Source organism: Clytia hemisphaerica, unplaced genomic scaffold, assembly GCF_902728285.1.
Source record: "Clytia hemisphaerica strain Z4C2 unplaced genomic scaffold, Clytia hemisphaerica genome assembly, whole genome shotgun sequence".
Classification (NCBI taxonomy): domain Eukaryota; kingdom Metazoa; phylum Cnidaria; class Hydrozoa; order Leptothecata; family Clytiidae; genus Clytia; species Clytia hemisphaerica.
This window is the reverse complement of record NW_027103614.1, coordinates 206,671-229,860: the sequence shown is the minus strand read 5'-3', so window position 1 is coordinate 229,860 and position 23,190 is coordinate 206,671. Positions and strand designations below refer to the sequence as shown.

The 23,190-nt window shown below is 35.6% G+C and overlaps 4 protein-coding genes across 5 annotated transcripts in view; 2 read left to right on the top strand and 2 right to left on the bottom strand.

Moving 5' to 3' along the window:
* Window positions 1-238: 238 nt before the first annotated feature.
* On the top strand, window positions 239-13,791 carry LOC136802217 (polycomb group RING finger protein 1-like). Its single transcript, XM_067058932.1, has 11 exons — window positions 239-794; window positions 8,031-8,143; window positions 8,429-8,549; window positions 9,153-9,249; window positions 9,600-9,655; window positions 9,906-9,959; window positions 10,538-10,643; window positions 11,114-11,162; window positions 11,651-11,752; window positions 13,239-13,316; window positions 13,635-13,791. The coding sequence occupies exons 2-11, from the start codon at window positions 8,039-8,041 to the stop codon at window positions 13,677-13,679; spliced, it is 813 nt and encodes a 270-aa protein (XP_066915033.1). The 5' UTR covers window positions 239-794; window positions 8,031-8,038; the 3' UTR covers window positions 13,680-13,791.
* Window positions 6,091-7,345, bottom strand: LOC136802218 (uncharacterized). Of its 2 annotated transcripts, none has more exons than XM_067058934.1 (4): window positions 7,279-7,345; window positions 7,057-7,090; window positions 6,690-6,833; window positions 6,091-6,290 (listed from the first exon to the last, which is right to left on the bottom strand). In XM_067058934.1, the coding sequence occupies exons 1-4, from the start codon at window positions 7,282-7,284 to the stop codon at window positions 6,151-6,153; spliced, it is 324 nt and encodes a 107-aa protein (XP_066915035.1). In that variant the 5' UTR covers window positions 7,285-7,345; the 3' UTR covers window positions 6,091-6,150. The 2 variants fall into 2 exon arrangements, with proteins under 2 accessions (XP_066915035.1, XP_066915034.1); XM_067058933.1 differs by lacking the exon at window positions 7,279-7,345 and adding an exon at window positions 7,183-7,272.
* The window catches only part of LOC136802215 (transcription factor AP-2-beta-like), a 53,091-nt gene continuing 43,599 nt past the window's right edge, over window positions 13,699-23,190 (top strand). The window contains exons 1-2 of the mRNA XM_067058930.1: window positions 13,699-13,787; window positions 20,248-20,344. The gene's annotated coding sequence lies outside the window, so the exon portion shown is untranslated. The remainder of the gene's footprint in view (window positions 13,788-20,247; window positions 20,345-23,190) is intronic.
* LOC136802214 (uncharacterized) lies at window positions 14,567-19,680 on the bottom strand. The gene is made up of 16 exons (XM_067058929.1): window positions 19,572-19,680; window positions 19,173-19,206; window positions 18,392-18,740; window positions 18,131-18,280; window positions 17,870-18,019; window positions 17,609-17,758; window positions 17,346-17,495; window positions 17,085-17,234; window positions 16,824-16,973; window positions 16,295-16,444; window positions 16,031-16,180; window positions 15,765-15,914; window positions 15,504-15,653; window positions 15,243-15,392; window positions 14,982-15,131; window positions 14,567-14,870 (listed from the first exon to the last, which is right to left on the bottom strand). The coding sequence occupies exons 3-16, from the start codon at window positions 18,459-18,461 to the stop codon at window positions 14,728-14,730; spliced, it is 2,013 nt and encodes a 670-aa protein (XP_066915030.1). The 5' UTR covers window positions 18,462-18,740; window positions 19,173-19,206; window positions 19,572-19,680; the 3' UTR covers window positions 14,567-14,727.

Here is a 23,190-nt window from a genome sequence, read left to right as displayed (position 1 = left end):
ACCGAGTTACCAAGTTGGATGATGACACCATCAATCAACTCAGAATTTACGAGAGGCATTTATGCGGTGAAGAGGGTGCAACCGGAAGATCCGCCCACTTTCTCAGGGCGCAAAATGGCAGACTTGCTGCGTGGTCTCTGTTCACCATTCACTTGGTTGGCAGACGATATCATCCACCAGGATGCAAGTGAAATTTTTCAATCTACGGACCTAGACGGGGGTTCGATTATTATCAGTTAGGGTTAGGGTTGGAGCTCGAGAGTCACAATATAAGGCCGAAGGCCTTCTTAGGGGCATCCGTACCCTGTGACCTAACTTAGGATCCCGTAGGGATCCTTGTAGGGGCACCGGTAGGGTTGGGAGCTTTCTTAATAAAGGTCTGTAAATTACACACTATAAGTATTTGTGAATGACAGCTTTTTGCCGTGTCTCGTTGGCGCTAGCGGTTAGGCATTGGGTTTGTAAACCAAGGTTGCTTGTATTTGGTGGTTCGAGCCGGGGTCGGAGACCTATTTCACCGGTACGGGCAAATTTCAGAAAAATACTTAGAAAACAATTAGAAACACTAGAGAAAGTCAGAAAATCAGGATAGAAGATAGGAAAGTAGAAAATAGGTGGAAAATAAGAGAGGATGCATCCTGGTGGATGATATCGTTTGCCAACCCATTCACTTTCACTTTGGCACTTTGGCATCACTTCATTTCCAGTCATTTCCATCAACACAGCAGACGTACATAACCAAACCAGTGCTTTACCTCAACAAAAACCTCAAAACTCCAACGTTCAAACAAAAGGTATATGTAATATATAAATTGCGTCTTTTTCAATTTTTATTCACAATATAGCTACCAAAACGACAACAGAGACAACGAGGCTAAAAACTTTGGAGATTCGGCTAATGCTTCAGATGCATCCGGCCGCGCGGGACGCGCGCATATATACCGCGCGTAGCATAGGGTTAGGGATTTGCACCAGGGTGGCTGCACATCCCTAACCCCTCACCCGGCCGGCGGTGCACCCACCCGGCGGTGCACCCACCCGGCGGTGCACACGTGTGGTGGCTTCTTCGGAGTAATGGCGATCATAACAGTTAGCCTAACTCGTCAGTCAGACTTATTTATATATAGTACTAAGACTTTCGTATAAGTAGCCCCAAATAACGAATTTTCGTCAGCCGGTTTGGCCTAGTGGATAGGGCATTGGTTTCGGAACCTATAGGTTCCCGGTTCGAGACCCCCTTTGGTCACTATTCAACTTGAAAAAAATTCTAAGTCCAGCCGGATGCATCTGAAGCTTTAGCCAAATGTAACTTATGCAGTTCGTCGGGGCACGCTGGACCGCTGACGGATGGAGACTTAAAAAATCGACATTAATATTTTGCACACTTGTACCTTGGGCTGATGGAAATTAATGATATGTTTACCGTAATGACGATTTTCAGAATTTGATGCGGCCAAGTTTTCATTATTCATTATTCATTATTTTCCCATAAACATTTATTTTTACCAGATTTTTCATTTTTCCTTATAGATACACAATCCGAAGTCTAACATTGAGTTACGGTGATCGGAAGAGTTTTTTATTGATTCTTTTGGTTCCCGTTTGTACGAGCTTAAAGAGATAAATCTTTTTCTTCCCGCTAGAGAATTATATAATGTTATCTCCACAATATGACAAAATTAAATTCACACGGTAAAGACTACTAGTACTAGAGGGCGGTTCGGGTTGTAACAATCTAAAAAAGCCACGGGCCGTTAGTTTTGATATCAACTTCGAAAATTTTTGTTCTCTGCTCAGTGGGAGGAAAAATAATGACAACTTTTCGAGATAATGGCAAATAATGACAACTTGATGCGGCAGGTTTTTGAACACGCGGGCGGCTTACGGTAAACATAACATTAAATTCCATCAGCCTTGTGTGAATATCTGGGGGCGTGGAGGTATAGGGATAAACAGGAGTTGAATTTGTTAGTATATATAATTGGTTGTGTTTAAAGTCTTTAGATTTCTTATATATTATGATGAAATACTGTATATATCAAAAGAAATTCTAAGACAGTAAGAAGCTCGCCCGATGGTGCCCAATGAAATACCAGAATTGTCTAATATCGACATGCGTCTTCTAATTTCGACACCGGATCTGTAAAATAATCAAAACAAACCTTCAATGAAATTCTTAGTATCATTCTTATCGAACAAGTTCATCCATCAAACTAGAAGTTCAGTAAACATTGCAATCCTTTCAATCAAAAAAACAGCCAAATTATAAGCAGTTTCACACAACACACGAAACGCATGCAAACTTCCTCGTAACTTTCTCGTGTCCATTATTAAAATTTTACAACTTTATTACGCTTCAACTCAAGTGATAAAAATAATTCGCGCGCTTAGTCAACCTGGTTTCCCTGTCTTTATTGTTTATTGCAAGCACGCGCTCTAGGCGCTAAGAGGCCGCGTTAAACTTCTAGGCGCCGCACCTAGCGCACCCGGTCCCTTTTCAAATTCATAAGGAAACCGGGTTCTTTTAATTATTTTCGGTTCACGGTAAAAAGGTTTACTAAAAAATTCCTCGCGTGCAAAATACCGTAAGTTGGCGTAATGTCGACATCCCTCTTCTAATTTCGACATCCTTCTTTAGAGATAGGAATAATAGGAAGGTCGGAATCACTGATGGACTCCTTAACTGATTGCTTAGCAAAAAAATAAGTTTCAATCAGAGATTCTGACCTTCCTACCATTCATATCTTTAAATAAGGATGTCGAAATTAGAAGAGGGATGTCCAGGGGGGGGTCAACATCCAGATACCAGACCCATAGCCGGGTGGTGGTGTCTTTTTTTCCTTTAAAAGTCTGAAAAGTCAAGTTGGTATTGATGGGGGTGGGTCCCTCTTTTTTTAGAAAAAAGAGTTATCCTCAGTTGGTATTGATACCAAAATAGGGGGTGGGTACCCCTTTTTTAAATAATATGATTCAGAAAGTTGGTATCCATATCAAAATGACAGCAAAACTTTCCTAATTTTTGCCCTTATAGCTAGAAAATACACCGGGGTACATATCAGTCTAAACAGGTTTCAATTGGATTTGTTTTAGCTTTTGAGTATAATGACTGTAAATGAGTAATAAGTTTAAATGACTTTGAAGTTTGTTTATTTTGGACTTTTTTCGATATTTTCAAGTTTTTATTTTGATCAAGCCTGAAGCAAAAGCATTTTTCTGTGATAGCATTTGGTAATGAGTGAATCTATTTCTGTTCTAAAATTATGTACTAATAAATAGCTTCTCCTAGTTTTGCACATCATTATTATATTCAGATAATATGATTCAGATTGATTTTGCTAGCTTCATTGGGTTTGTTTTTATATATTGTCAGTTTTTAGTCATTTTCTATTTTAGCATATGACATTTTTTGTGTTGTGTTGAAGAAAGAGTATTTCAAAAATGAGTTTTTTTGAAGTTTCTCTTAGTACCCTGTTTGTGTGGGAGGGGGTGGGTTCCCTTTAAACAGCTTTAAACTCAAATTTGTCAGATTGGTATTGGTACTAAATTAGGGGGTGGGTCCCATGATATTTTGTCAAATTCAAAAAGTCATGTTGGTATCGATACCAAATTAAGGGGGTGCCCCCTTTTTTCTGAAAATTATGATTTTCAAGTTGGTATCGATACCAAAATAAGGGGGTGGGTCCCCCCTTTTTCTGAAAATTATGATTTTCAAGTTGGTATCGATACCAATTTTAGGGTGGTGGTGTTAACTTAGCTCAAAAGGTCAAAAGTCAGGTTTTTGGGCTATGGGTTGGTATTATAAATGTTGACCCCCCCCTGGGATGTCAAAATTAAACCAACTTACGGTATTGTTGTGATTTGGGCATCTTCATTGAAAGCATGCTAACTAGTTTTTTAGTGATTACATCGTTGAAGTTTTCTTTTCAAATATAAGTAATAACACTTCACATTTCTCATATTACATTAACAATCTGTGATGGATAGGGAGAGTACAATTTAGTGATTGATTGATAACTTTGGTATGTATGTTTATGTTTGATTTTTTATTTCGAAGACCAGCCTACAGCTATGTCGAAATTAGAAGACGCATGTCAATATTAGACGATCCTACGGTAAGGCTTTTTAGTAGAACTCTAGTTTGCTCTGAACATTCTTACTATCAGTATTGAAGATTTCTAGCCTTAGTGTTGAAAGCCTTAGCAAAATCAAAGTAGATACTATCAACAACGTTTCCTTCAGAGATGCTCTCATAACAATCATCCAGATAATACAAAAGCTCAGGGATTTTTCCAAGCACCAAGCAATGCCTCCGTTTGTACTTTCAAATTGAGTTTTTAACAAGGCGAAAGCCGCGATATCAGAGGCTAGGGGCGCCTTGAGCCCCCCTGTGGGTCCAGGGCTAGCCCTGGTGGAGGGTTCAGAAAGCTAAGCATATTTTTGTCTTAACTAGCACTTTAAAACGGTTAAAATTATAGAATTTATCAATGAACTCAATTTGAATTGAGTTTAATGTCACCGTCTAACAGGGGCATTTGGGTGCTTGGAAAAAACACTGAAAAGCTGTGTCACGGTTGAACGGTTGTTAATGAAGCCATATTGTTTGTTTGATAAAATATTATGATCAGAAAGGTGCTTCATGATGTGTTTCCTCAGTATTGATTCCATTAATTTGCACACTACCGATGTCAAACTAACAGGTTGATAATTGACTGCCAAATTCTGAGGTCCCTTGTTTTTGTAGATAGGTGTGACATGTCCCACCTTCCAATCTTGTGGTTATGAGCCTTCAACTAAAGAATTGTTCATGATTACAGCCAAGGGTAGAGACAGATAGTCAGATAATTCCGCTAGTATCCTAGGGTGTATTTCGTCTGGACTGAATGACTTATTATGGTTGAATGAGCTCTTTCAATTGATTCTGTACCATCTCCTCAGAGATATGAATATCTCCGATGGATGAATCAGTTTGACAGCTATGATCGTTGTAATGAAAGATACAATACGATCTTATTTTTAGGAAATGTATTTCTATTATGCACTGATTTAAATGGTTAGACATCCCTATAAATAATTTCTTATCATGTGTGGGTAGAGATATTTTGTCACATCTCTAACGAAGCTTTTTCTCAAAACTTTCAGACCTTCTCTATCTTTGTAAAAGATGATTTACACATACAGTAGAAAAGCTTTCGAAACTCTTGGATAGATTTTAATGAATTTGTTGTGATCGAACCATTGATACCAAAGGGTGATCGTTAATGAATGCAAAGAAAGTCATAAAACAATAGCGATATAATAAAGAAACCAAAGAGTGATACATTGCACCTTAATATTTTGGTAGAAGAAGTCCCAGGGGGTTACTTGGGCAAAAAGGGGTATATAGGGATGTATCGCTGGTCAGGGTACCTTTTTTCATCTCCATGAGTCCCAGGTAGGGTACTTTTTAGGGGAATTTGGAAAAAAATGGAAAATTGAAATTTCAGTTCCATTCAGGGTCACTTAAAAAGAAAAGAGTCCCACGTAGGGTTAATTGTCAGGCTTTCTTCTGAACAATTCTGAGACAATTTTTGCAAAATCTATTTTACTTCCTTGAATATCAAATTAAAGGGGGTAACTTATTTCTGGCACACCCGGTAGAGTAAATATCAAACTTGAAGCATAAATTGGCATTATTTTAGGTGTATCTTGCAGCAGAATAAAAAAAAACTCGAGATAGTGAGATTATTGGCAAAACAGCTGCTTCTGGCTGAAAAACACTGTTTTTAAGGGTTAATATCTCAAGTTAGGTACAGAAATCACCTATATTTGCAATATGTCTTTAATCTTTATTTTTTGAGAGCTTTCCAAAAATATACAACAGGTCTCCGTTTTCTCAAGCTAAGATTTTCATTAATTTTTGACCCTATTATATTTGTCCGAAAATCATACCAAAGTGTCCGGAAAAAAGTTGGCACCCAAGTTATTTTGATTCCCCTACCCCTTAGCTTTCCAAAAATGTATAACACGTGCTTTGACAAAAAAAATCGAGCGACCTCAAAAAAAAACGAACAAATTTCCCCCTACTAACTGAAAGAAGTTAAAGAAAAGAAATGAATGTTTTTTATTAATATATTTATAACAGACACATTTTATGAAATCTCTTTTATTTCTTTAAGCACAAGTTTCAGGGCAATGTTTTGATACGTCAAATCTTGCGTTACCACATCCAAGCATTTGACCACAATTTCTTTTCAAATGAATACATTGTCCTTTGCAAACTTTTTCTGCCAATGCGTTGTTGTCTTTTGAGACTGAAAATTTGAAGGAAGGAAGTTTTTATATTAATCTTACATGGTGTGTTTCAAACACCATGTACACTATATTTTGAAGAGGTTAACACATATTTTGTCAAGTTAAAAAAATATTAGTCCGGACGACTTTTGTTAAATTAGTTAGAGCGGGCCGTTCAGAAAAAGATAAAATATTGTGTAACCAATTTCAAATTTATATGGATAGAACAAATTTTCAGCCCCAGTTATCATTTTCATCGAGATTTTCTTTACTCGAGGGGTAAGTGCTTAAATAAGTTTTTTAGCAATAATTCTATAACCTGGTGCTCAGATTGTTAAATTTGTGGTCTGATTCAAGGCTCCTGCTCTTGTGATTTTTTTCCTTGAAAAGAACGTTTTTAATTTTGAAAATAATTTCACCTGGGGCGGCGCAAGTTTCAGGGCAATGTTTTGATACGTCAAATCTTGCGTTACCACATCCAAGCATTTGACCACAATTTCTTTTTAAATGAATACATAGTCCTTTGCAAAGTTTTTCTGCTAGCTCGTCGTTGTCTTTTGGGCCTGGAAATTCAAAACAAGGAAATATATTATCTTCAGTCTAGAGGAAATATAAGGTATAGAGAAAAAGAGGGTATTTATTAACAGGAGAAAAATGTAAACTTGGCTTTTCAGAATTTGTATTTTCTGATAAGCAGGGTTACTATGATCATTTTGTTGTACAAAAAAAAACATTTGTTATCATGCTTTTGCATTTGGGTATGAAATTTTATAGCATAAGCCTTACTTGGTGCAGCCCACACAGTGCAAGCGAATGCAGCCTAAAAAAATAAAGAATACATTTGATTAAAAAAATCAGTAGAATATATAATGCATTAACCGGCCACAAAGTAAAAGAGAAAGTTTTACTTACAAGAAGTACGCAAAAAATTCTCATTTTGGAGGAATCTAGACTGTAAAATGTAGATTAGCTTATTGTCGAATTGAAGATTTTGTGTTGTTGCTGTACCTTCATTTCATCTCTTTTATATGATTATAACTTGTCCCCAAACCCTTTTCACCAGTAAGTGCTACAACAAATTTTCATTGAATCGCTTAAAGCTGCAAATTTAATTATTTATTGCAGCTTTTTTTATATGTTGTCTGTTTTTATTTGAGCAGGTTTTATAACTACAGAAAATGTACTTTGACCCGTTCGAAACTTCATATTGATGATATATTTTCAAACTAAAAGGAAGATTGACTTATGTTCAAATATCTAATTGAAAAAATCATTGTTTCACGAGTAAATAATTATTTTTTTTGAGATATCATCTTTTAATCACAAAATCCTAAATAAAGATGTTGAATTAAAACTTCCAAGCGGTCAAAGAGCCTAGTGCAGACAGAAATGAAAACATTGGATATTCCTTCGAATTGTATCTTCCAAATTTCATCGTATGAGCAGATATAAGATGGGTGAATTACATACCGAATAATACAGCTCATTTACCCGAATTAATGAAACTCATATTTGCCATAGACAGTAAAATGTTCTTTCTCGTCGTTGTGATCACTGCACTATTGTTAGAGGAATTTTTCAATTAGTAAAGCAGTGTACCGTCCCATCGGCTCCATGCACAAAACTATCAAAAAAATTAACTGCAACCAGCCAAAATAATATTCTCCCTACATACAAGTATTAACTGAACTCGCAACCCTTATATAGATTCTATTCCGGCATTCAACTTAGTCACATCTTTTTTCAAAATTATTTTGTAGTTATTCTTATGATGTTAACATCCAATAAAGAAAGCAATGAAGAAATTACTTCTGAAACAAAAATCGCACCCCAAAGTACCAACAATGAAAACGATAGCGCCATACAGGAAAATGTAAGTTGACACTCACTCGCTCATTTTATCAGACTTATTACTATCAGACTTATTACTATCCGATTGAAGGATGAATGTGTATCCATAATTGCAGGTGTAATTTTGACCTTTAACCATATTTAAACAGCTCCAAGAAAAGCTTTTGAGACTTCCTTCTGACTTTTCTGAATATCATTATTGCATTACCATTGCGAATATCCGTCAATTAAACGCAGCTAAAAACGGGCAAAGTCTACAATTTGTCACTGTCTTCCTTCCTTAGAATTTTTAATCATTCCTTTCTAGCAACAGAAACAGCTTCCACAGCACAAATTTATGTTATGTGCATTGAATCCACACATTGTTTGCATGTTATGTGCAGGTTACTTGGTGAACGCCACAACGATCGTCGAATGTCTTCATACGTGTAAGAAATATACATCTCGCTCGTCATTAACTTCTTAAGATCTCATTATCGTTTAACAGTGGTTTTCTTTTTCGATTTCGCTATTCCATCAATACACGTTTATTAGCGGATTCATGTAAAAAAGTCACGAAAAACGTCGAGAAAGTCTCTAGATTGGCTGAAATATTGCATATACAAGCATATTTTTTAAAATGTCCAGAGTATGAGGTAATCTTTGCATGCCTCCGCCAATCAAAAGTTTGTTTACTCAACGTTTTTTCGTGACTTTTGCATGAATCTGCTAATAGGAAATAGGTGTATTCTTTCTCCGAGTATCGTCTAAATGACAAAATAATTCGTCATCTGAAATTTAAGGTTTTAATCAGAAATTCAGGACATTTTAACTATTTTTTTGTAAATCCCTAAATTACGACTGATTGTTTTCAGGATTTCATTTTTTGGGACTAAAAAAACGATTCACTGTCTCCTCTTCCAAACGCGAACTTCACCTTTTTCATAAACAATAATGAATTCTTTTAGTGACAAAATAAGTCCTGCGACAAAATATCTGAGTTTTAGTTGATATCATCTGTCTGATTTAAGTTTATGTTATTATTTTTGTAGTTTGTAAAAGTTGTATTGTCAGACATATCCAAATCTTCCGCAAATGTCCAACGTGTGGAAATAACCTTCCCGAAACTGAACCTTTATCTGGATTGAGGTAAGGAAAAAACTGATAGCCAAAAATATTCGAACGCACTATTTCAAGATTTCTAAATCAAATTATGCACTGATTTTTTATAATCTCTTAGGTACTAAGCTCAACAAGACAATGATGCCAATGATCTATCGTGCAAATTTTTTTTCAGGTACCCGACTAATAGTAGTCCAAACCCGGGATTCCGTGGTATTTAATTATATGACTAAACCAAAACGATTTCATCCGAATCTACATTTCAAAACTGAGAGGAGAAGGAAACGAATTAGGCATGCCGGATTTTTTATGACCAAAATATAACGCAGGATCTACACCTTTCAACGGATATCAATTGAGTAAATATTTTTCTTTAGACTTGATAGGACAATGCAAGACATCATATCCAAAGTACTAACACATATCGAAAAAGGTTTGTGTTGACATCATCCTTCTTTATTGATTGAGAATTTGGAGCATAATTTCTCTATTACTTTTTCATTGTATAAAGTCTGAATCTCCTACAAAAAAGATGGAAAGAAAAATAGAGGTAATTCCTTCCTTATAAAAAGTCGAAATTTTTTTCGAAAGAAAAAAAAGGAACCTGTTATTTCTGCCAAGATTTGAGAAGTAGTTTTGAGATTTGAGGTTTGCTAACTATCCCTCGTTTTTTTATTTCATAGACGAAGCTAAACGAGAAATGGAATTTTATAAAGAACAACAAAAATTGAATGCAGGTAAGTCATGATATAACAAAATGCGCCAATATAGGTTGTGTATCGAGTTTTGAAAATCTTCGTTAAAAATCCGTCATCATTTCTAAATGGTACTGCATGGACTATACACCTTACATCTTTATATCTTTTTGTTAGACACCTTCCCCTTTTGCCGTTTGTCTGTTCGTTCATTATCCATCCATGTACAAGAATCAGTTTTCTGCTGACTCGGTACTTTTACGAAAGAAAACAATTAAAATGATTTACAGTTACTATAACTCCACTTTCTCTTATTTTATAAAACCCTTTTTAATTTCACTTCCAATACGCATATTATGAATTCGTGGAAGACACTCCTCCCTGATGCATTGTGGGATTGTTTCGGGGGTATTACAGTAAAATTCCCTAGAGACTTCTATTGTAATACCCCGAAAAAATCCCACAATGCATCGCTTTTTTAGAAAAATCAAAAACTCCGATAAAGTCTATCAGAGAGTGGACTGTAAAATCTTAATAAGTCAAAACTTCACTGACTTGAATTGAGTTCTCAAGTGGGCTTTAAAAATCGAAATGATTTTATATTTTTTTGTTTTATCCAGAGAAAGAGGAAGCCGAGAAGAAAGAGGAGCCGTTATACAACATGAAAGAATTTCCATTGTTTTACCGAAATGATGAGCAAGTCAATTTATACCTACAACTCTCAAGGTATTTGATTAAAATCAATGATATTTAGTCTAGCATGCTAGACGATTAAGGCAGGCATAGTAGAAAAAAAGCAAACAATAATGAAAGGGACAAATGAAAAGTCCCCTGTAGCAATTATCGTAATTTGATGTAACACTCATTTCACGGATTATTAACGACTCTCGTCTTTAAATAAGCCCCTTTAAGTAAAGTTTAACCGAGTTCTTTGTTGGAAAAAAACTATTCATCACCAAAAAGGGACGATTTTTTTGGCAAGTAACGAAATTTTTTGCGGGCAATTCTTTTTGGCGATAATGAGGCTGCCGATTCTTTTCCAGGATTTCATTACTATTTTCGCTACGATACTTTGATGATGTGTGTGATTTGCACAGCAGCAACGAGTACTACAAGCTTTTATAACATTTTATGTTGAAGATCAGATTTTCTAATCTGTTAAATTAAACTTTTATTTTTTGACTCGACTTTTGTAGACAGCAGGACGAAGAAGAAATGTTGGAAGAGGAAAGTGAAGGAGTATCTGTAAGTATTGATCTTAATTTTCGAATTTTATTTTATTTAGTGGCCGTCATTTTATTTAGTGGCCGTAGTGTTAAGGTAGAGCATCCAGCTACGGTGTGCAAAATTGTGGTTTCGATCCCAAAGCTGGCGAAAATGATACTCAAAATGATACTCAGCAATTAAAAGAAATTGAGTAAGGGGAGAAATTGGAGAAATCCAGGGAAAGAAGTGTCGCCCTCCCCTATCTTCGAGTGGATAGAGGGAGCCTTCAGGTCATAATAGATTACTGTCTCAAATGTAGTTAATTGATTTTTAGAAAACTAGTTGGAGTCTTCGATCATAAGGTTGAAAAGACATTCTTTCTAGAAATCCTTCACTGAGATTCAAAGCCTACATCCCTTAGTCTTTACACTATTTTGCGCGTTTCAAATTATTATACATTTACTATTTCTTCTCGCCTGATGCACAATGCGCGATATGACGTTTTTTTCTTTTTCTTAACAAAACAGGAGCTGTCAAATCCTTATGTGCGATGCTCATTCCGAGTGAAATTGTTCCAACTCAAGAAGATGATCAAAAGACAATATGAACCTGATTTCATCAACCATAGTGTAAGTAGGGTGTTAATGTTAAACCTGGCGCATACATAGTGTGAACCCCCCCCTTCTTTAAGGGAGAATCCAACTTTTCAAGAAAGGCTTTATAGTGGGGATAAGAGATTTTCCGAGTAAAATGGGGGGTTTGAGTTTTTAGGGGGGTATTAAATAAAAATAGGAGGGATAACAATTTTTTGGTAAAAATATGTATTATATCTTAAATTGGTCAAAGAATTGGGTATAATACTTTAATGGGATAAATTTTCGCGGGGATTAATTTTCGCGGATTTCGCGGATTTGGGTGTCATCCGCGAAAATAAGTCCCATTGGAAATTTGAAAAAGGCCTATCCGCGAAAATTAGTTTCCGCGAAAAATTTGAATTTTTTTTGCAATCCGCGAAATTTCTATTTTTATCGTTTTTTATTTTTTTTTCTACATGAGGCAACCCTCGAAAAAGGTCAAATCCTCGATATGCTTGTTAGCAAAAAATCGTTTTCCTCAAAATTTTCTTCACAAATTTACAAACTTGGAAGAGGTATTGGAAAATTTTTTATCTAAAGTGATCGCTTATTGTTAAAAGCTTTTCAATGCAAGAGGGTAATTCAACTGGCTTGAAATTAAACATTTAAAAGGATATGTAAGATTTTTTCCCAAATAGGCTGTGAAAATTTAGCTCCGCACCATGGAAGTTCAAATTCAACTTTTGATAGTTGTAATACATATCTCCTCGCCCTATTCCAAAACACCCTCTTATTACTTGAAAAAAAATTCTTAATTTTCCTGGAAAAATTTTATTTCAATGTTTTGACCCTTTTCAAAAATTTTAATTTGTACCCCAATCCGCGAAATTAAATCCCCGCGAAAAATCAGGAAATCCCTCATCCGCGAAGATTAATCCCCGCGAAATCTTAAAATTTCGCGGATGAGCTCAACCGCGAAATTTAATCCCCGCGAAAATTTATCCCATTAAAGTAGTCCAAGAAAATAGCAATGTAAAAGGCAAATTCTTTGCCTGTGGCGCCATTTTATACCCTTTCTTACCATATAAATTTGAATTTTTTTTTGGTTATAAATGGTTTGTGAATGGTTAGTGCGGATTCGAAAAATTTTTAAAATAGGGGGATGCATTATTTAGTCGAGATGAAATATAAATGGGGGTATATTGACCCCTCTGCACACTATGGCATATAGATCTTCCCGCGTTCACTAACGAGTTTATTTATGTGTTTTTAATGACGGGAATGGTTAGCTCCTAAAATAAAATTTTTACGTTCTCGATTTTGCGGGTCAAAACTGCGGGTTCTCCCAAATCGCTTCAGTCACTCTGCTGTCCTCAATAGTGCAAATACATAAACTCTCCATTAGGATGTTTACGGCGTTAAACTCTGAGCACATATATCTTTCCGCGTTCACAATTATCCATCTAACGGGCGGTAATACCTTCTACGAGAGAGCCCCTTTAACAACAGCAAGCTTTGTATCTACATTTTTCTTACCCAGGTCGATGTGTTATGTAACAGCGTGCCTTTACAAGACGAAGAAATATTACGCATGGTTTATCTAAAGTATTGGAAGAAGGTGATACTTCATCTTTTTCATTCTTTGAACCAAAATCGCTCGTCTTTCCCAGAAACTCCTCTTTTGAGATAGAAATAAATATAAGAATAAGTTTTGTCTCCCAATTATTGCATCTTTTGCTTTTAGTTTGTAAAAAAAATATACCGCTGTTTTGAAACAAACGAGCACAAAATTGCATCCTAATTCAAACTTGTTATTCAACTGACCGCTATTTGAAAAAGAACCTTACGATAACAACCGAATTCTACATTTTTGATTGGTATAGATATACCTTTTTCAGTAACTTAACAATATCTTCTTTGTTTAATTCCGATACAGCCTCAGCCGATTGTATTGGACTTCGCTTTCTTGCCACCGCAGTAAACAAAATATCACAAGAAGACTTAAAGACAGATCAATATGATGTATATATGTAAATAACCTTTATAAATGTGTAACAAAGAAAAGAAGAAACTAACACGCCCTGAAAAGGTTAGTCTTGCTGCTTCTCATTGCTCTCACGTTATAAGAGCATCGAATATTTTTTGAAGCCAGATATTCATAACTTTTTGAGTTTTAAGCATAAATAATGTTTTTAAAGTGGTATTATTTTCACCTTTTTGTGAGTATTTTTTGTCCATTTTCCTAAGAAATCGGGTGTTTTAGAGTCCGCAATGATTTTAAAGATGTTCTTAACTTAATCTTAATATTTTGACCATCAAAGCCTTGTATAGTTTGTTCTTGTAAAAAAACTTGTATAATTTGAAAACAAAAATTGAGAAATGGTCTCTTCCAGAATAATTTGTTGCCTTCATCAGTGGGGGATATTTGGTCCGGGGTAGCAGATGGTAGTAGTGTTCCGGGGGTAATGGTTCAGCTATGAACAACTAGGGAACAAGGTCAGCGCACTTTCACCTCATTCACTGTGCATTGTGTTTTTCTATCTACTCGATTTCCCTTGCGTATGATATGGGTTGGCCCCGAGGAAGGTACATTCACTTGCTAAGTAAATCACAACACCGTGTGGGAATTGAATCCCGAGCTCCAGGACGGCAGTCAATATCGATACCCATTAAAACTACTGTGCCTTAATGATAATACCGTAACCGTTACGGGATAATAAGTTTACTTAATAAGTTAACTACAATTTTTTCCTCCATTAATTTTTTTCTCTGAATTAGCCATAACACATACTAGTCTAGTATTCTCTAGGCGAATTCATATTAATTCCTACTTTTCGAAAATCTATCTAACAAATTTTGTTTCGAATACAAAATATCTTTTCGGAAAATGTATGATGATGAGGATAGAAAAAGAAATTCAATTACAATAAGATTTACAATTATAATGTGAAATGTGAATAACATAAACCGTGAACATAATGAAAATCTAATCAGCAAGTCTTTTGCATAAAAATAAGTCGAAAAATGGCTTAAGCACAAGTTTCAGGGCAATGTTTTGATACGTCAAATTTTGCGTTACCACATCCAAGCATTTGACCACAATTTCTTTTCAAATGAATACATTGTCCTTTGCAAACTTTTTCTGCTAGTTCATTGTTGTCTTTTTTCGGGTCTACAATGTAAGGAAAATCTTTGCATTAAACTTCCTTACAATTCTTTGATAATTTTAGCATAAGTTGTCGATGCTCATGAGATTCGCCTTTTTCAAAAATGAAAGACTCACCAGCTGTGACAGCGCAAGTTTCAGGGCAATGTTTTGATACGTCAAATCTTGCGTTACCACAACCAAGCATTTGACCACAATTTCTTTTCAAATGAATACATTGTCCTTTGCAAACTTTTTCTGCTAGTTCATTGTTGTCTTTTGTTGGGTCTACAATGTAAGGACAATCTTTGCATTAAACTTCTTTACAATTCTCTGATAACTTTAGTATAAGTTGTCGATGCTCATGAGATTCGCCTTTTTCAAAAATGAAATACTCACTGGCCGTGGCAGCGCAAGTTTCAGGGCAATGTTTTGATACGTCAAATCTTGCATCACCACATCCAAGCATTTGACCACAATTTCTTTTCAAATGAATACATTGTCCTTTGCAAACTTTTTCTGCTAGTTCATTGTTGTCTTTTGTCGGGTCTACAATGTAAGGAAAATCTTTGCATTAAACTTCATTACAATTCTTTGATAATTTTGGTATAAGTTGTCGATGCTCATGAGATTCACCTTTTTCGAAAATATAATACTCACCGGCCGTGGCAGCGCAAGTTTCAGGGCAATGTTTTGATACGTCAAATTTTGCGTAACCACATCCAAGCATTTGACCACAATTTCTTTTCAAATGAATACATTGTCCTTTGCAAACTTTTTCTGCTAGTTCATTGTTGTCTTTTGTTGGGTCTACAATGTAAGGAAAATTTTTGCATTAAACTTGTTTACAATTCTTTGATAATTTTAGCATAAGTTGTGGATGCTCATGAGATTCACCTTTTTCGAAAATATAATACTCACCGGCCGTGGCAGCGCAAGTTTCAGGGCAATGTTTTGATACGTCAAATTTTGCGTAACCACATTCAAGCATTTGACCACAATTTCTTTTCAAATGAATACATTGTCCTTTGCAAACTTTTTCTGCTAGTTCATTGTTGTCTTTTGTTGGGTCTACAATGTAAGGAAAATTTTTGCATTAAACTTGTTTACAACTCTTTGATAATTTTAGCATAAGTTGTGGATGCTCATGAGATTCTTCACACCTTTTTCGAAAATATAATACTCACCGGCCGTGGCAGCGCAAGTTTCAGGGCAATGTTTTGATACGTCAAATCTTGCGTCACCACATCCAAGCAGTTTACCACAATGTCTTTCCAAATGAATACATTGTCCTTTGCAAACTTTTTCTGCTAGTTCATTGTTGTCTTTTGTCAGGTCTACAATGTAAGGAAAATCTCTGCATTAAACTTCATTAAAATTCTTTGATAATTTTAATATAAATTGTTTATGATTGTGACGTAAGTCGCTGTTTTTCAAAATTAAATACCCACCAGTCGTGGCAGTGCAAGTTTCAGGGCAATGTTTTGATACGTCAAATCTTGCATCACCACATCCAAGCATTTGACCACAATTTCTTTTCAAATGAATACATTGTCCTTTGCAAACTTTTTCTGCTAGTTCATTGTTGTCTTTTGTTGGGTCTACAATGTAAGGACAATCTTTGCATTAAACTTCTTTACTATTCTTCGATAACTTTAGTATATAAGTTGTCGATGCTCATGAGATTCGCCTTTTTCAAAAATGAAAGACTCACCAGCCGTGACAGCGCAAGTTTCAGGGCAATGTTTTGATACGTCAAATTTTGCATAACCACATCCAAGCATTTGACCACAATTTCTTTTCAAATGAATACATTGTCCTTTGCAAACTTTTTCTTTTCTGCTAGTTCATTGTTGTCTTTTGTTGGGTCTACAATGTAAGGACAATCTTTGCATTAAACTTCTTTACAATTCTTCGATAACTTTAGTATAAGTTGTCGATGCTCATGAGATTCGCCTTTTTCAAAAATGAAATACTCACCAGCTGTGACAGCGCAAGTTTCAGGGCAAAGTTTTGATACGTCAAATTTTGCATAACCACATCCAAGCATTTGACCACAATTTCTTTTCAAATGAATACATTGTCCTTTGCAAACTTTTTCTGCTAGTTCATTGTTGTCTTTTGTTGGGTCTACAATGTAAGGACAATCTTTGCATTAAACTTCTTTACAATTCTTCGATAACTTTAGTATAAGTTGTCGATGCTCATGAGATTCGCCTTTTTCAAAAATGAAAGACTCACCAGCCGTGACAGCGCAAGTTTCAGGGCAATGTTTTGATACGTCAAATTTTGCATAACCACATCCAAGCATTTGACCACAATTTCTTTTCAAATGAATACATTGTCCTTTGCAAACTTTTTCTGCTAGTTCATTGTTGTCTTTTGTTGGGTCTACAATGTAAGGACAATCTTTGCATTAAACTTCTTTACAATTCTCTGATAACTTTAGTATAAGTTGTCGATGCTCATGAGATTCGCCTTTTTCAAAAATGAAATACTCACTGGCCGTGGCAGCGCAAGTTTCAGGGCAATGTTTTGATACGTCAAATCTTGCGTCACCACATCCAAGCATTTGACCACAATTTCTTTTCAAATGAATACATTTTCCTTTGCAAACTTTTTCTGCTAGTTCATTGTTGTCTTTTGTTGGGTCTACAATGTAAGGACAATCTTTGCATTAAACTTCTTTACAATTCTTCGATAACTTTAGTATATAAGTTGTCGATGCTCATGAGAGTCGCCTTTTTCAAAAATGAAAGACTCACCAGCCGTGACAGCGCAAGTTTCAGGGCAATGTTTTGATACGTCAAATTTTGCATAACCACATCCAAGCATTTGACCACAATTTCTTTTCAAATGAATACATTGTCCTTTGCAAACTTTTTCTGCTAGTTCATTGTTGTCTTTTGTTGGGTCTACAATGTAAGGACAATCTTTGCATTAAACTTCTTTACAATTCTTCGATAACTTTAGTATAAGTTGTCGATGCTCATGAGATTCGCCTTTTTCAAAAATGAAATACTCACCGGCCGTGGCAGCGCAAGTTTCAGGGCAATGTTTTGATACGTCAAATTTTGCGTAACCACATCCAAGCATTTGACCACAATTTCTTTTCAAATGAATACATTGTCCTTTGCAAACTTTTTCTGCTAGTTCATTGTTGTCTTTTGTTGGGTCTACATTTTAAGGAAAGTCTTTGCATTAAACTTCATTACAATTCTTCGATAATTTTAGTATAAGTAGTCGATGCTCATAAGATTTGCCTTTTGCGAAAATGAAATACTCACCAACTGTGGCTTTGCAAGTTTCAGGGCAATGTTTTGATACGTCAAATCTTGCGTCACCACATCTAGGCATTTGACCACAATGTCTTTTCAAATGAATACATAGTACTTTGCAAACTTTTTCTGCTAGTTCATTGTTGTCTTTTGTCGGGTCTACAATGTAAGGAAAATCTTTGCATTAAACTTCATTACAATTCTTTGATAATTTTGGTATAAGTTGTCGATGCTCATGAGATTTGCCTTTTTCAAAAGTGAAATACTCACTGGCCGTGACAGCGCAAGTTTCAGGGCAATGTTTTGATACGTCAAATCTTGCGTTACCACATCCAAGCATTTGACCACAATTTCTTTTTCAAATGAATACNACAATCTTTGCATTAAACTTCTTTACAATTCTTCGATAACTTTAGTATAAGTTGTCGATGCTCATGAGATTCGCCTTTTTCAAAAATGAAATACTCACTGGCCGTGGCAGCGCAAGTTTCAGGGCAATGTTTTGATACGTCAAATCTTGCGTCACCACATCCAAGCATTTGACCACAATTTCTTTTCAAATGAATACATTGTCCTTTGCAAACTTTTTCTGCTAGTTCATTGTTGTCTTTTCTCGGGTCTAAATAAATAGAAAGAATCAAAAGATTTTCTTCGATAGCCCAGTACTCTTTTGATTGTTTTTACGGGGTCCACCACCAGCTAGTTTATCCTTGCCTGTCCATCTAAGAGCTTAATTCCCTTGATTAATCCTTAGGATCTTACTCGTAACCCCTTTCGTAACACAACAGATTGGATTTCTATAAGAAGACTACCTGTTGAAGATTTGCAAGTTATAGGGCAATGTTTTGAAACGTCAATAGCACGGGGATCACAAATTTGTTCGAGTTAAGGAAATTTCGAGTTATGATGTAAGTTTTATGAGGTTTTGGTAACTAAAGAGACGAGAAAACTTGTTCAAATTCAAGAGATTATTTGAGGTTCGAATTAAAGAGTTTCCGCTGTATTACTGAGCTTTGCCAAAAAATCTCCAATAAAAGAAACTTTGACTTACTTTGGGATGACAATGTTATTGAAACCAATGCAATCTATAAATATCGTGGAAAAGACGCGATTATTCCCAAATCTTTATCTGTACTATTTATAAATGTAATTCCGTTTCACAGGTTCACCAAAAGATTTGGTCAAAATTTCGTCTCCCGAAGGGAAATATCCTACAATTTTAGACCGGAACAACTATAACAGGAACTATATAATTTCGATAGAAACTTTCATCCCTGCTACGGAAGAAAATTCAACCCGGGCTATGAGACATGGTTGTATAATTGCGGTGCCTCTTCATTAAGTATATTTTACAGTGTTGTTATCGAAAAAAGGTCGAATAGTAGTCTAGAGACGAGGAATGACAAAATTTTTGCTATAAAATTCAAGATAACAAAATCGTTTTACTTACAAGTAATATACAAAAATTTTTTTCCATCTTTGCTTAGCTTATCCCGTCTTTGTTGGAAGACCCCACTTTTTCTCACCTTCTTCAATCTTCAAACCAAATTGTTTTATTATTCTTTATCAAACAAACATTTATAAATTAGATGGTATTATCTTAAGGCTTGGGGACACGAGAATTTTTTTCGCGTTGGTGCAACGCAACATGCTCTGTCCCACCAACACAAGAAAAAAAGTGCGTGTCCCATGGTTTCTTTTTTTGTTTCATGGAACAAAAAGTAAGGAAAATACCTAAAAGACACACTGATTTTGTCCCAGGGACAAAAGTGAGAGAAGCACAAATGTTATTAAAAGGAAAAATGGAGTGGAGACACGAGAAAGCGTTTCAGGTTGGTGGGATGGAGCATGTTGCAATGCACCAACGCGAAAAAAACTTCTCGCGTCCCCAAGCCTTTAGACAAAGAAATTTTCTTTTCAAGAAAATGACAAAAGAATTTCAACTCAGTTCTTTCTCCACTTCAGAGCTGGGTCAAGACACAAGTTTTGGCGCCAAAACGAGGCCAGAGATTTTTAGTCATATACGGAAGACTTCAAAAACGGTCCGATTTGTCTGAAGTTTGTCAGTAATAATCCTTTGGCGAACACCTGAGGGTTTCTAAATTTGTTTTTTGTTTAATTTCTAGTTACGCATGATATCAAAGCGATTGAACATGAAGAAACAACTTGTAGAGCAAACATTCCATTTATTGATGAAAACGACAGTGCGTTATGCAAAAATAGGTAAGTGTGCATATTAATTTGTTTTACTTATAAAACATCAAACACTGCATGTTACACGAAACTTTAACTCCAATATCCAAGCACAAAACTAACAAAGACAATTTTCTTTATGAGAACATTCTGGAACATTCTATCTAGTAACTTGGGAGGATTATGGGAATTTTTTGTTTGGCTTTAAAGATAAATAGAAACCATAGTAACTTTCCATTGATATTTGATAAACATTAGAATCAAATTTCGGTGTTTTTCGATGATTTTGCAGTCATTCAAAACCATTGTGGCCGAATTACGCGTGAGACCTGGGTTCGAAGATTGAATAAACCATGTGGTGTAAGACTTTTAAGATTTCAGCCTTACAGTGCAGCAATACACTCTTTCTTACATTGCGTTTTCCCTAAATTTTATACTGCACCTTTTAGAGAAAATATTTATTTTTTGACAAAAAAATCTGAATTTTCCATTTTCCTATTTACAAAAGAATCATACCTTTACGTCAACCAAAGATGTTAAGACAACTACACAAATATTTCATTAAGCTTATTTAAGAAGTTCGCTGCTAATTCAATATTGCTTTTACCAAAGACGTTAAGACAAATACACAGCAAATATTTTGGTAGCCATCCATTTGACGCAAAGTAAACTTTGTTTTACAGTGGTTTACAGTTATGCCCGTAAAATACAAAAATAACGTTTTTCAAAACCATATTATTAGATAAATATAAAAAATACGTAATAGATACGTAATATAATAATACGCACCGTGTTGGCTATACAAGATATAGAAATATACGACAGATGTCTAGAGGGTCACTCAGGCCAGATGAGGTACAGAGACGTGTCATTGTCACTTTTTAAACCTGTAAAAATGTCTGATAGGGTCGCAAATTCATTAGATTTTATTTATTTATTATTTGACAGTTTGACAGGATTTTAGAAAATAAAAGAATCTAACAGGGTCCAAATCTTTTCTGTGCACCCTCATGGGGTTCATTTTATGTAGAAATGTGACGCTAGTGGTATGTACCGTCGGCCGCTGAGTTCCGTACACCCTTCTCCGGAATAGAGACATGAAAACATGATAATCATATTTAGGGTCGAAGTAGTAAAAATACTTCAATTTTGCCTTATAATTCTAGAATATGACCAGGAAAATTTGATAGGCTGAAGGCGCCAAAAAATAAAACAACCGAGCTACAAAAACTTTAAAAAATATCAGTAGTAGACTCTTGCAAAACCGGTTATTTCGACTTTGGGTACCTTTTATTTTCGGCGACAAAAAAGATTCAAAAAGTGCTTCGTTTCAGTTTATCATTTTCGTAAAATGTTCCTATGGCTTCTTGTCTGGTGGCCAATAAGGTAGTTCTATCTGCTATTCTGTTCTCAACTTCAGTTGAGCTAGAATCTGACAATGTATGTATGTATGTGTATGTGTGTATGTATCTCTGTCCGAAAACTTTGGGGCAGGCTGGAGACTTCAAAAATGATCGGGTTTGGCTGAAATTTGGCGCACTTGTTCCTTGGGTGAATATCTGGGGGTATTTTTTTCATTTTTTGAAAATTTTCATTTTTAAGGGCGTGGTCACGAGTTTTCGCCAAAACGAGGCTAAAACTTTGGGGCAGGCTGGTGACTTCAAAAATGATCGGATTTGGTTGACATTTGGCACACTTGTTCCTTGGGTGAATATCCGGGGGTGTTTTTTCTTATTTTTTGAAAATTTTCATTTTTAAGGGCGTGGTCACGAGCTTTTGCCAAAACGAGGCTAAAACTTTTGAGCAGGCTGGAGACTTCAAAAATGATCAGATTTGGCCGAAATTTTGCACACTTGATACTTGGGTGAATCCCTGGTGGCGTTTTTTTCATTTTTTTCAAAATTTCCATTTTCAAGGGCGTGGTCACGAGTTTTCGCCAAAACGAGGCTAAAACTTTTAGGCAGGCTGGAGACTTCAAGGGCTAATCCCCGTGGGTGGTTTTCATTATTTTATAATTTCCATTTTAAGGGGGTGGTCATGAGTTTTTAGTTGAAATTGGTTACAATTTTGATCTTTTTAACTGTATCATATCAACTACTGAACAAAAGCTACCAGCTTTGGTCATGTTTTGATACATTCTTTCCTCTCTTTGGAAATCGTGATAAAATTCTTTAAAATTGTCTTTTATGAACTGTTACTAACGACCAAAATAGATAAAAACGTGGTTGACCAACAGCGTATGCATGCATGTATGTAATAGTTTATTTCATGGTGACGAAAAGGTAGCAACAAAGGCTAATAAAACTCAACGCTACTTTACAATTAAAAAAAAGGTAATGTTTTGTTGGCAGCTCATCGTGGCTGCTACTGAGGCTAGATATTGACAGCTTTTGGTTGGGAAAGTTTTCGTTTGTTTTTATCAAGCGAAGATTGTCTGTTCTAGGACTTCCTCTCACACGCCAAATGAAATCACCATCACATTGGGAGTTCCATTTCTTAGCTTTTTCGCACATCTCCATTACCTTTATTGGACGTCTCGCCATTTTCATCAATACGATGTTGATGCGTTGTTTTGATGTCTCGTATCCCGATATCTTTGAGCAGATCCTCGATTTCATTTTTGTCCTCTTCTTGATCTTTTTAAATATTTCCTTTCCAGAAGGAAATATTTGTTAAAACGGTAATTTTTCTCCTTCTCCTTCTTCAAGTCTAACGCTCGGTTTTGGTCAATTTCGTGAGTTTGTACATGAGTCTCTTTTTAAATCAAGCTCCGGCGGTAAAAACAGTAGAATGTTCTTTTTTTGAGGCGGAAGACGTCATTTCTTCGAGAAACATTTGTGGTAAATATCCGTACGGTGCTCTATTCTCCTTGTCAT

Bases quoted from the DNA above. Each gene is read 5' to 3' on its own strand.
- LOC136802214 (XM_067058929.1), bottom strand. From the start codon at position 18,461: ATGCTTGGATGTGGTAACGCAAGATTTGACGTATCAAAACATTGCCCT. The intron at 17,759-17,869 runs GTGAGTATTTCA...CTTACATTGTAG, and splicing joins AACTTGCGCTGCCACGGCCG to ACCCAACAAAAGACAACAAT. The intron at 16,445-16,823 runs GTGAGTATTTCA...CTTACATTGTAG, and splicing joins AACTTGCGCTGTCACAGCTG to ACCCAACAAAAGACAACAAT.
- LOC136802218 (XM_067058933.1), bottom strand. From the start codon at position 7,206: ATGAGAATTTTTTGCGTACTTCTT. The intron at 6,834-7,056 runs GTAAGGCTTATG...TTGAATTTCCAG, and splicing joins CACTGTGTGGGCTGCACCAA to GCCCAAAAGACAACGACGAG. The intron at 6,291-6,689 runs GTGAAATTATTT...TCAAATTTTCAG, and splicing joins TGAAACTTGCGCCGCCCCAG to TCTCAAAAGACAACAACGCA.
- LOC136802217 (XM_067058932.1), top strand. From the start codon at position 8,039: ATGATGTTAACATCCAATAAAGAAAGCAATGAAGAAATTACTTCTGAA. The intron at 9,250-9,599 runs GTAAGGAAAAAA...ATTTTTCTTTAG, and splicing joins GAACCTTTATCTGGATTGAG to ACTTGATAGGACAATGCAAG. The intron at 9,960-10,537 runs GTAAGTCATGAT...TGTTTTATCCAG, and splicing joins ACAACAAAAATTGAATGCAG to AGAAAGAGGAAGCCGAGAAG.